General features: G+C 38.8%; 1 protein-coding gene across 4 annotated transcripts in view; it reads right to left on the bottom strand.

The window, feature by feature from the left end:
- The window catches only part of VIRMA (vir like m6A methyltransferase associated), a 90,300-nt gene extending 80,356 nt beyond the window's left edge, over positions 1-9,944 (bottom strand). For 2 of the 4 annotated variants that reach the window (XM_074269282.1, XM_074269327.1), the window contains exon 1: positions 9,094-9,943. In XM_074269282.1, coding sequence (XP_074125383.1) covers positions 9,094-9,156 — 63 coding nt within the window. In that variant the 5' untranslated portion in view covers positions 9,157-9,943. Of the gene's footprint in view, positions 1-9,093 lie in introns of all 4 variants that reach the window. The other 2 variants (XM_074269299.1, XM_074269291.1) reach the window with 2 other exon arrangements.
- Positions 9,945-13,428: the final 3,484 nt, after the last annotated feature.

Below are 13,428 nucleotides of genomic sequence, written 5' to 3'. Positions count from 1 at the left end.
GGAGGAGCTGGAGCTGAGCCTCAAAAAAAGAATTCACAGTAGAAGAGCAGAAACAAACATATCTAAATGACCCAATTCACAGTCAACTTTTGAGAACCTGCAGTAATACAGGGACTTCTTCCCGTTTGAGCTAATTTTGGTTTGAGACTGGGCCAGCAAATTGAAATTTAGCATAAAAAGCGAACAACAGAACTACAAAAAATATGTGTTGAACATGAAATATGCATCCTGGGGAGTTAAAATGTGTCCCTTATGATGGTTGGAAGTGAAAAGCTAATGAATAAAGATCTACTTCCTCAAAACAGAAGCTTGAGAATTTTACATACCAAGTAAGCTCTTAAAAGACAAGGAAAAGAGTTAGGATTAATGGGTAAAAACTGAAAAAACAAATTTACACTTCACATCAGTACAAACTTTAAAATAATCAGGGTTATTCAAAAGTGAAATGGGCTCCCTCAGGAAGCAGTGGATTCTTTCTTAATGGAGATCTATAGGCAAAGACTAACTGACCACTTAATGAGAATCTTTCAGTTGTAATTCTTCTTGGGGTACATGTTAGATTCACATCAACCAAAACCAAAATTCTGTTGTTTAAACCACGCTACTATCTTTGTGAATTCAGACAAGTCATTTACCTTTCTAGGGCTCAGTCTCTTAATCTGTAAAATGAGGGGAGTACCAGTCTCATACTATACACATCATATCAACTATTTGGTACTGGTTCAAAACAAAACAGTTGTACATGCCAGCTAATAAGATTGCTGGTTCTTAGAGAGAAATTGAGGGTACAGTACAGGCAGCAACCCAGATGAATTCAGCCTGTTTCCCTCCAAACAACTTTAAAATAATTCCTCAAATCAAATTTTAGAGTAGTAAAGCCAACCAAAGATCAGATTTTCCAGGCCTAAAATAACTAAGAAGGTCAACAAAAGAGGTCTGTGACACTAGGTGGGGCCAGTCTGGAATGTGGCAACAGCACCAGGGGTAAAAGAGGAACAAAAATATGCTGAAGAAACTAACTTTTTAAAAAGTAGAATTCAAACAGTGATCCAAGACAATTCCAAAAAGACTTGGGATGGAAAATGCCATCCACATCCAGAAAAAGAACTACAGAGACCGAATGTGATTGAATCATAATATTTTCACTTTTTTTTTTTTTGCTTGCAGTTTTTTCCTTTTGTTCTGATTCTCCTTTCACAACATGACTAATATAGAAATATGTTTGAAATGATTGTACATGTATAATCAGATGGTTTCCTATACACTGAAGAGGGGAAAGATAAAGGAGAAAGAGAAAAAAATTGGAATTCAAAAATCTTACAAAAATGAATGTTGAAATTTATCTTTACATATAATTGGAAATATAAAATACTGCTGAAATTAAATAAATGGCCAAGTGATCCTTGACATTAAAAAGGGGAAAAAAGCAAAATTGGGGGTACAGTCCCAGCCTTTACAACCCCGAATGCTGGTGCACAGGAGCATACCAAGATGACATGCTGTACTTCATTTTCAAAGCAGGCAACCACTACCAGGAGTTTTTAGGGATGAAGATTCTGCAGCAGGTAAAATTTAATGAAAACTGCAAAGCTTCCTATATTGGGCTTATGACAGGAAATGGAATAAAACCACGGCATGAAAGACCTGAGAACAATCACTTCATCACAGACAATTATGGCACTGGTTATTACAAGCTCGACAACAACTTCCTGAGCCTCATACTGGTTTCCAGACAAGCTATTACTAACATCAGAAAATCAGAGTGTCCATTCCACGAGGTTCCTGAGAGCTTTTAAAATTGAAGCCCCAGGAAGATATAAATTCTACTTAAAAACCCACAGATGGCCCTCAAAAGACTCTGCTTAAAGTGGCCATGTCTGACTTGTACAAATCCTTTCATTACTGGTCTAATCTACTGGAAATGATTGTTTAAAAGAAGGATGAAGAGCAGTAAAGGTCTCTACTGGGCTATTCAGACAACCAGTAAAAGCTGGAGTTTCAGGCCATTAACGAAATAGTGGATTACTGAACAGCCTTTAGGAGAATCACCTTCTGCTGTTCAAAGAGTTACCACACATAGACGCACTGATGAAAAAGAAGAACTAAAAGAACCTCCTTGGTTAGTATGGATAAACCAGGGAAAGCAATAGTACAAATAGTTATTCTGGCCAAATCACTGGACGTGAAATTTGTTCTGTGGGCGATGAAGCATTTTAAGATGTTTCCAAGATGGATTCAAATGGGAACAAATTGCAAGATAACTCTCCCATTTTTGCAAATAAGGGAAGGAGTTTCATTTTCTTCTCCCCTGTTCTCTAGGGCCCAGCTTGGTTGTCATAATTATACAGTGGCAATGGCAGAGAACAAAAGTTATAAGTAGCTTGTTAAACTCAAAATACAGAAGGATTCTGAATAACAGATGTCATTTAAACAAAGACTTATGCTATTCATCCCAATTTCCATACAGCACTAGAGAGAGAATGTTTTCAAGGGTTCTTATTCCTTGGGGAGCACAATGGCAGAGCCTACATTGCTTTTTGGGAAAAGAAAGTGATTTTAATGAAATTTAAATTTCAGATGTTTAAAGTTGATTTCTTCTTTCATACATGCCCAATATCTTGATCACAGATTCAAGCTTCCTTACTTACTGGTCTCTATATATTACTGGTGGGACAGGTTTTGCTCATGATTTGCCAGTACTTTAAGAAATAGTGACTTAAAGAACTAGAAAAAATACACATCTAGCTCTGATACTCTGATATGCTATGATCTGCTGGTAAAGGGTTTTCAATGGATTCTGTATCATAAAATCTAATGTCAAGTGTCAAATCAGATTCTTAAGCAATTAAGAACTTAGGTTAACCATTGGAAAAGAATACCAAAATAATAAGCTACTGGTGAGTAGAATATTCTCAAGTAAAAAGTACAGAAGGGATGAAGAATTTGGAACCTTTCTGTCTTCCTCTTCACTTTTCAAATTTTTAAGTAACCAAAGGAAAACAGGGAACATCATTCTTGAAATCTCTTGAAATGATTTAAATGGTATCAGACATTAAATTAGTTTTTCTTATGATTTGTGGGGGTCCTTGGCTTTATCCATTTCAAATAGGAGGAAATTCCCAAAAAATATGTATGCTTATAATAGTAAGTATATATAATTCTTAGGCTCATGAATTAAAGCAATGGATATTACTTTAACCTCGAATTGGGGATAGGAAGAGTTGACTCAGAAAAGACTTATCCAAAAGCCTCATGTTAAGATATAAACTACAATTCCTATTCCCTCCCAGAGCTGGGATTTTAATAGAAAACCTAGGGGAAAAGAGGGGGAGAAAGGGGAGAGAGGAGAGACAGAGGGAAAAGGAGGAGGAGAGAGGAGGGAGAGAGAGAAGAGAGGGGTGTAGAGGGCAGAAAATAGTCAGGGAACTCTGGGTAAGATATAAAACCCTTCAGGCCAGAGGGAACTTGTGGACAAAGTCCGATTTGGCTCCCCACTCCCAAAGAGATAGATTTACATATCAATAGCAGGGTACTTATAGTTAGCACTTGCTCAGTGAGATGTGATGATATAATGGTTCTCTAATTGGCACATGCTTAGTATGCTGTAATGATGTAATCTTATCAAGGTATTTAAGGTCTGAGAGGACTTGAAATAAGAACTCCATCTTTGACCATCCTCAAGTCTCCTGCCTTCTTCACTCCTCCACTAAGACCAAGGCTGGTCCCGAGATTTTCCAAAGAGCTAGTCCAGATAATATATTTTGGCACTCCAATTTGGGACTCTAGAAAGCACACAACAGAGGGGGAGAGAGGGGGCAAAAAGGAGAGAGAAGGGAAGAAAAGGAAAGAGGGGGAGAGGGAAGGGAGACGGGGGAGAGGGAAAAAGGGAGGGAGAAAGGGGGGAAGAAAGGAAAAGGGGGAGGAGGGAAAGAGGGAAAGAGGGAGAAAAAGGGGGGAAAGGAAAAGGGAGGGATAAAAGGGGTGAAAGGGGGAGAAGAGGGGAAAGAAAAGGGGGAAGGAGGGAGAAAGAGGAAGGAAGGAGGGGGAGAGAGGGAGGAAAGAGGGGGAGAGAGGGAGGAAAGAGGGGGAGAGAGACAGGGAAGGAAGGAGAGAGAGCAGGGAGGAGAGGTAAAGAAGGGGCGACTGGCCAAATAAAAAAGAAAGTACAAAAACTCACTGAAGAAAACAATTTCTTAAGAATTAGAATTGGACAAACAGAAGCTAAGGACCCCATATGACATCAAGAAACAATAAAACAAAGTCAAAATAATGGAAAAACAAAAGAGAATATGAAGGATCTCACTGGAAAAGCACTGACCTGGAACACAAATTAAGAAGAAATGATTTAAGAATTACTAGACTAACTGAAAATTATGATCAAATGAAAAGCCTAGATATCATATTTTTTTAAATTCCCCTGATTCCTTATTTCCGGAGGGCAAAGTAGAATTTGAAAGAATCCACCTATCATCTCCGGAAAGATATCCCAAAATAAAAACATCTAGGAATATTACAACCAAATTCCAGCACTTCCAGGTCAAAAAGAAAATATTTCCATCAGCCAGAAAGAAACAAGTCTGGTATTTTGAAGCCAGTAAAGATCATACAAGATTTAGCAGTTTCCATGTTAAAGAGAATTTAAAATGATATTTTGGAAGGCAAAGGAGCTGGGATTACAACCAAGAATCACTTACCCATCAAAACTAAATATATCTTTTGGGGGAAAATGAGCAATTAATGAGATAAAGGACTTTCAAGCATTTCTGAAGGAAAAAAAACAAACAAGAGCTGAATAGAAAATATGATATTCAAACACAAGACTCAAGAGAAACAAAAAAATAAACATGAACGAGTAATCGTAAGAAATGTAATAAAGTTAAACTGTTTTCACTTCTATATAGGAAGATGATACATGTAACCCCTAAGAATTTTTTCTTTATTAAGCACTTAGAAGTTTACATAGACAGAGGCATGAGTGTGAGTAAATTATGTTGGGATGAACTCAAAAAAATAAACAAATAGATCTAGGAAGGCAGGAGTAGGAAGAGGAGCAAAAAAAAAAAGGGGGGTGAACTGGAAGGAAAAGGGAGAGATAAGAGGGAAATTTTTCTTACATAAAAGGAGCATACAAAAAAAAAAAAAAAACCTTTTATTGTGAGGTGGAAAATGGAACGAGATGGGGTTAAAGGCAATGACTGAACCTCCATCTCATCAGAATTGGTTCAAAGAAGGAAAAATATTTATACACACTCATTTGGGTTTAGAAATGTATCTCACCTAAGAGAAATAGGAGGAAAAGAGGTTAAGAGCTTTGGAGATGAGAGTTGATAAAAGAGAGAACAGATTTTAAGGAAGGCAGTGATCAGAAGCAAAATAGCCTTTTGAGGAGACACATGATACAAAGAGAGAGAAATGGATAAATAGGGGGAAAAATAGGATATAAGGAAAAACAAAGTACACATAACTGTGAATATAAATAACATGAGTTGACTCATAAAAGAAAAATGAATTGCAAAACAGATTAGAAATAAGAATCCAACAATATACTGCTTACAGAAAGACACACAACAAATTAAAATAAAGAATTGGAGCAAAATCTATCATGCTTCACCTGGAGTAAGGGTAGTAATTATGATATCAGGCAAAAGAAAATGTAAAAATAGACCTAAATAAGAGAGATAATTAAGGAAATTACATTTGGCTAACAGGCAATAATCACAGACAATGAAATTTTATCAAAAAATTTTAGAGCAAGTTTTTCTGATAATGGCACCATTTCTTAAATATATAGGAAATGGAGTTAAGTTTATAAAAATAGTCTTTCCGGAAATGATGGATGGTCAAAGGGGGCAAGGAAAGGATGGAGAAATAAAAATTTAAAACACAAAGTTTTACAAAAATGAATACTGAAAACTATCTTTACATGTATTTGGAAAAATATAAAATTATATATAATAGATGCTTTTAAAATGTTTGAGAAACTATTTCAACATAAACTCAGCTCTAAACAAAACTGGTCAAGTTAATGGCACTAGAACATATGGAATGATGGATGCCCTAATGGGTAACTAAATCATATTCATTTCAAGATCCTACCCAAGTCCTACCTGTTCCATAAAGTTTTCTCTGATTATTCCAGTTTGATACTCTCTCCCTTCTCTGAATTCCTATAGCACTCTAATGAAAAAAATTTGCACCTGGAGAAGACTTGAAAGCAAAAGATCTCTAAGCTATCATATTTTGAACAAATCACATAACTTCTTTAAACTCTTTTCTCCTCACCTAAAAAACAGAAGTAAAGGAGATACTACCTCTACTATGATATGCTATGTATCACAGAGTTACATGAAAGACAACATTATTAATGTATTATGATTAATTGGATAGGGAGTCAGGGAATATAGGATTTCTTGTCAACAAACTGGGTAACTTAGGAAAATGACTTTGCTCTTCTTTAGGCCTCATCTTTAGGCCTCATCTTTAGGGACCACATCAACAACTATCAACTACATGAGGAATGCCTATTCACTTAAAAAAAAAAAATTCAAAACTCATGGCAACAGTTGTTCCATTAGTGTTCAATGATGGAAAAAATAAATGACAAAAAGTTACTTTGGACACAATACTGCTTTTAAATGAACTTATGTTTTATTCTATTCAAGACCATAATAGACATACATTTGAAAATAGTAACATAAATTCAACTCATTTCATTTAATATACTCAATATGTTTTCTCATTTATTATACATACCGAGTCATACTACATATTTTGTTGACACTAAATAGCAAAATCACAATCACAGACTTACACAAAAGCAATCTCACCATAACATATCCAAAAAGTCATCCAATCACTGCTTAAAGAGCTCCAACGAGAGAGAATCTACCTTTTTTTTTCTTTTTTTCTTTTTTTTTTTTTTTTGAGGCAGTCCATTATACTTTTTGAACAGTGCTATTTGTTAGGAAGTTTTTCTTGACATCAAGCCTAAATTTGCCTCTTTTTAACCTTCATCCAATTGCTGCTTGCTCCATCTTCTAGTGTCAAAAATATTAAATCTAATCCTTCCCTCCATAGAACAGAATCCTTCCCTCTAAAATACTTTAACACAATTAAAATTTCTCCTGAGACTTCTTTTCTTTGGACTAAACTGCCAATTTCTTCAACTGATCTTCAAATGACATGCATTTAATGCCCCTCACAATCCCAGAAGCCCTTCTTTAAAATCTTCATCTTATCACTGTTCTTCTTAAATTGTAGTCCCCAAAATGGAATGCAGTACTCCAAAAGTGGTCTAGTGAGAACAGAACACAATAGTCCTATCAACTCCAGAAATATAGCATTATGCATCACTTCATGGATTCCAAGATCATTTTAGTTTCTTTGGTGACTATATCACACTGCTGACTCATATTAAGCTTTAAGCCCATTAAAACCCTCAGATTGTTTCAGAACAAAAAATAGATATCTAAGTAGAACTTGTTTTTTTTTTATACCCAAAGCAAATCTTTATATTTACCCTTTTGAATTTCATCTTATTCAATTCAGCCCAATGCTCTGGCAATATCAAAATCCTTCTATATCCTTGTGTCATCTTCAAATTTGATGAACATACAGATTTATTTCTTTATCTAAGCCACTGACAATACCTGGCAAATATACTAGGATCCTCTTGCAGTAACTCCTTCAATCCCCTTGAACTACAATTTGGGATATACTGAACTAGATGATTTCTAATGTCTCTTCCAGCCCTGACATGCTATATTTGTGATAAATCATTATGATTTCTTTCTTTTATCTTCCCCCAAATTCCTCAACTCCTTGAAGACTACATCCAAATGTTATGTCTTGGTATTATTCACAGCCCTTAAAACGCTGTCATAATAGGCACTCAATAAATATTCACTCAGGACTCTATTTCCTACAAAATGACACTACTAAAATGATCAATACAATGGAATCTTTTTTTCTTTTCTTTTTTTCCAATTGCAATAATGAATCTATGCTACTTCTTTCACCATTCCTACAAAGTCAAAGAAGCACAGTAGCTTGCATATTGTAGTTGCTTAATATAAATTTGTTGAATTGAATTGCCCTGCCTGATCTCCAGTGTAACCAATAGCATGCCTCTGCAAAACCTAGCTCAGATTATAGGTGCTGTCTGCAACGCCCCCCCCCCCAAAAAAAAATCACTGTCCTACGTTAACCAAATTAACAAAGTGCTCTAAGAATTGACTAAACCATGCAAAAAATATTTAGCTTGTGCACTGCTGAATCAGTTAACTTTATGGTTCTGGGTACCCCAAAGCAACTTCTAACAGCAGAGGGAGGGGCCAGGTGAAGAGCGATTCCTCTGAAACCCGTTCTCTTCCAAATCTCCTACATAGTCTCCCTCTCCGACAACTTAGCATAAACAGGATGCTCAAGCATGAAGTGTCATGGACTGACAAGAGGTCGGAATAGAATTTGCTCAATTCCCACAATAAAAAGTTAGTACCTGGATTTCCCACCTTCTACTAGTAGGAAAAATGGAGCTGGAGGGGTGGGGTGGTGAGGGGGTCAGAGAAGGTGGGAGGATGGGAGGGAGAGAGTAAAACGATCAAACAAAGCTCCAACAAGTCAGAAGCATCAGCTCCAACTTGAAGTCTGAAGCAAAGTCGCTTTCTCCCCACTACATGAGATGCTCTCTCTGACTTCTCAAGGACACGGTCCCGGGAGACCCCAGGACCACCGTCATTCATTCCTCAGGTTTCCCCTGCCTTCGCTGCAGGCCTACAAGTGACCGCAAGAATGGAATAAGGGAAAAGGGAAGAGGAAAAAAAGGCCGCGCTACGATGTCGTCCTTCTCTCCCCTACGGAGACATCCCCCTCCCGGGGGCTCAGGGGGCGCTTCCCCAACCTCTCTCCCAACCACAGCAGGGAGCGGGAGCGAGGGCCAGGGCCGCGGCCGCCCCCGGGCTCCGTCCACAGGACGAGAGCCCCACCGAGTGGAAAAGGAAGGGAACAGCCAGGGGGCCTCAAGCCCGCCTCATGCGTTCCTAGAAGGGTCCCCGAGGCCAGGAGAAAGGGCCAAACTGAGGCCTGCCTCATTACCTCAGCGCTGGGGTGCTTGAAAGTGTCTAAAAATAGCAGCTCCATTGCCGAGTCCACCGCCATGTTTGCCGCGGGCGGGGGCAGGGGCAGGACTTCCGGGGTAACACAGCGACCGCGGCAGCGCAGCAGCTGCAGGAGCGATACTTCCGTCGTCCAGCGCGCCTGCGCCGACCTGGTTCCAACTCCTAGTTTGCCTCCACGTTATCCTGAGGCCACGCCCTCTTCGGTGCCTTCACAGTCTCCTCCCCCTACTCTCGGCCCCTTAGAGGACCGGGGCGTATCAGTGGAGGAACCCCTGTTCGAGAGACCCTGAGGGAAGTGGCGGCACGGTTCCTTTTGAGGGTGCTGAGCTACGTGGGAAGGCTGGGAACTAGGGAAAAGCTTATCTCTCCGGGTCCCACTCTCGTGGGCGTGCGCTTTTCCGGAAGAAAACGAATGTTGGCGCCCGCCAAATCGGAGACTTTATCACTTAGGTCCTAAAAGGCCAGAAGCCCGTCCTATGGAGCTACCGCGCCCGTTAGGAGCCTTGGGTCTTTCAGCGAGTCCCTATACGCGTCCTGAGCTCCCTCTCCTTATCGGGAAAATAGGTTTGGAGAAGCCGCCTCCAAGCCTAGCTTCCGAAGCAGTGGCCCAGTGATCCACTAACCCTCTCGGTGATCCGCAGTCCGCTTTCTGGTCTATAACCGCGGAGCGGAAGTCACCGATGAAATCTCCGGCCTTGAACAATCACAAAATAACCCCGCACTACCTGGGTGGTGGACAATGCGAGGTGATTAGTTCCAGCCGCTACCTCCCGGATTCGCAGCACTAACCTAGTACCTTCTTTTAGAGCCTCATCCTCCCCCCTCCTTACGGACTGTGGGCTTCCTGGGGGCTGGGCCTAGGACTCTGCTAACTTTTTTTTTTTTGGCTGAGGCAGTTGGGGTTAAGTGACTTGCGCAGAGGCACCAGCCAGGCAGTGCGAAGTGTCTGACGCTCAGGTCCCCCTGACTTCAGGGCCTGTGTTGTATCCATTGTGCCATCTATCTGCTCCTTCAGAAATCGGGGAGACCTGGGGCTTTTATTCCTAATACATTCCAATGGCATGCCCATCAGTTTTCATGGCTTGTGGCCACTGATTGGTTTCATGGTTGGATAAGAGTAATCAAAAAGGTACAAGTTCAAATTCTGCCACGGCTATTTATTAGCTTGGCTAGGCAAGCCGTCTTTTCAGTTTCAGCTGCTTCAGCTGTAAGGTGGGGATCGTAGTACTTAGCCATCCCAGGGGTGGAGGTCAGCTGATGAGCTGCCAATCAGACTCCACTTGAAGACTTCCAGTATAGAGGATCCACTCTCTCCCAAGGCAACCCATTCCACTTTGAACAGCATTGACTGTTTGGAAGATTTTCCTCACATTAAAACTAAATCTGCCCATTTGCAATTATTCTTAGTGCTGCCTTCTAAGTCCAAGGGCAAGAAGCCTAATATCCCTTCCACATTATTAATTCATGGTGATGTCCATGTTACCTCATCCCCTAGCCTTGTCTTCTTGGTTCAGTAGCCTTTGACCAATCTCTGTATGGCAAGTTGCCTTGCCCTCCTATCTAACTTGTAACAGTTTGTTGATGTTCTTCCTAAAATGTGGCACCCAAAACTGACTACATTAGTCTGCATGTGATACAACCAGAATAAATGAGAGTAATATTGTTTCCTCTCCTGTTCAGAACACTGTGGTTCTCAACTCATAGTAGAATTTTTGGTTATCTTGTCCCATATTGATTCTTATATCTAAAGATAAATCTCTAGACCTTTTTCATACAAACTTTTGCATGTCTGTCTCATCCTATAAAAGGAATTGTTCAATACATATAGTTTTTTTTAAATCTATGTAATATTTTACATTTATCTCTATCATCTCAATGGTCAAAGGATATGAACAATTTTCAAATGAAGAAATTAAAACCATTTCTAATCATATGAAAAAATGCTCTAAATTACTATTGGTTAGAGAAATGCAAATTTAGACAACTCTGAGGTACTGTTACACACCTCCCAGATTGGCTAAGATGACAGGAGAAGATAATGATGAATGTTGGAGATGTGGGAAAACTGGGACACTGATACATTGTTAGTGGAGTTGTGAAAGAATCCAGCCATTCTGGAGAGCAATATGGAAGAAAGTTTGTCACAAGGGCTATCAAATAATGCATACCTTTTGATTCAGTAGTGTGTCTACTGGATCTGCATCCCAAAGAGATCATTAAAAAAGGTGAAAGGACCCACATGTGCAAAAATGGAGCAGTCCTTTCTGTAATGGCAAAAAACTGGAAACTGAGTGGATGTCTACCAGTTGAAGTTAAGTAAGTTATGGTATATGAATGTTATAAAATATTATTGTTCTTTAAGAAATGATCAGCAGGATGATTTCAGAAAGGCCTGGAGAGACTTACATGAACTGATGCTAAGTGAAGTGAGAAGAACCAAGAGAACATTGCACAGGCAACAAGAAGATTATGTGACAATCAATTCTGATAAAAGTGACTCTTCAAGATCTAAGTGATTCAGGCCATATCCAATTGTCTTGTGATGAAGAGAGCCATCTGTACCCAGAGAAGGGACTCTGAAGACTGAATGTGGATCACAACATAACTTCACTTTTTTTTGTTGTTTTCTTGCATTTTGTTTTTTCCCATTTTTTTCTTTTTTGATCTGATTTATCTTGTATAGCATAATTGTGGAAATAAGTACAGAAGAATTGCACATATTTAACATATATTGGCCTACTTGCCATCTAGGGGAGAAGGGTACAAAGAGAAGTAGAAAAAAAATTGGGAGTGCAAGGATAAATGTTGAAAATTATGCATATGTTTTAAAAATAAAGTTTTAATTTAAAAATTTAAAAATAAACAATTTTGTCAAAATAAAATTTATTTATATTCTATTCATAATATTGGAGTTCAAGTGGGAAACCCCAAAAATTGAAATTCCAGACCTGTGTCAGGAGGTGTCTCAAAAGAATTTGCAGCCTCGACCCATCTGCAAGCCAAGGGGCAAATTTTTTTGAAATTGTAATGCCAATTAAAACCCAGCTAATTTTCAAAAGAAGTTAGCAAAGAACCAGGAGCAAGAAGATAAATTTATAGGAAAAAGAGGAAAAAAGAATTTGTAGGAAAAAAAAGTGCTTCGTGTCATGATAAGTTAATTTTATGGCTTAGAAGTATAGTTGAGGAGGGATCTGGTACTGACTTTGTGCTTAGGTGTAATATCCATAATTCTCTGGGCAGAGTTCAAGGAATGAATCTTCCAGAAGTGTGTTTTTAGGCCTGAAAAGTCACCAGTTTTGTTCTGCATCTACATCCTTTAAGCATCTCATTATTGTTGCTCATTAGTCTCAAACTATAATCACTGATCAATAGGCTGTTAACTGCTAGCAATATTTGGAGCCATAACATCCCGCTTTTACCAAGTAAACTGGAGCAGGATAACCTATGGGAAGAAATATATAATTTCCAACTACATCACTCCCAAGGCCAGATGACCTTAAGGTTATGGCTACATCTCCCCTAAAAACAGCACCACATCAATAGCTGTAGCCTGTGAAAATCATTTTGGACCCTATCAATGAGGTTAATTACGCTTCAGTATTTTATCATCTGAAAATCTGATAAGCATACCATTTATAATTTCATCAGTGTCACTGAAGCAAAGGTAATTAATCAAAGGAGTTCTCTTTGATCATCTTGGATAAATAAATCTCTTCTATGGAATATAAATGACTCAGTAAATAAAGCAATTTTGACTGGGGAGAAAGCTTTGTAACTCCTGTTTTTGCTATGCCATTTGAGTAATACTTTTGCTAACAAACTGAGTCTACTGGCTCCCTGGCGTTTTGTAATCTAGTATTAGAAGGATAATGCTTACTATGTGTAAAGCACTCTCCTAAGCTTTGAGAATACAATTAGAAAAAATATGATATTCTCTATCTTAAAGGAGCTCATATTCTCACAGATGTTCTCAAACTACTGCCCAAGGGCCAGATGCGGCCTGCCGGGTTATGGCAAATGGGCTGAGGGGTGGAGATAGAGTGTGAGTTTTTGCTTTTACTGTAGTCTGGACCTCCAACAGTTTGAGGGACAGTGAACTGGCCCCCTATTTAAAAAGTTTGAGGACCACTGTATGGAAGAGACAACAGATATGGAAGGTTTCAGTTGCAAATCTAATAGAAAGATCCTGTAGTCCTTAGAGTGCAAGAGCAAAGCAAATTCATTTCAATTTAATAAAAATTTATTAGGCAATTACTTTTTGCCAGTCACTATACTAAACGATAGAGATACAAAAAGAGGCAAAAAAAAAACA

The sequence above is a fragment of the Sminthopsis crassicaudata genome, chromosome 1, assembly GCF_048593235.1.
Source record: "Sminthopsis crassicaudata isolate SCR6 chromosome 1, ASM4859323v1, whole genome shotgun sequence".
In the NCBI taxonomy this organism is placed as follows: domain Eukaryota; kingdom Metazoa; phylum Chordata; class Mammalia; order Dasyuromorphia; family Dasyuridae; genus Sminthopsis; species Sminthopsis crassicaudata.
The sequence above is the reverse complement of the archived record's forward strand: the minus strand, read 5'-3'. Positions and strand labels throughout refer to the sequence as shown.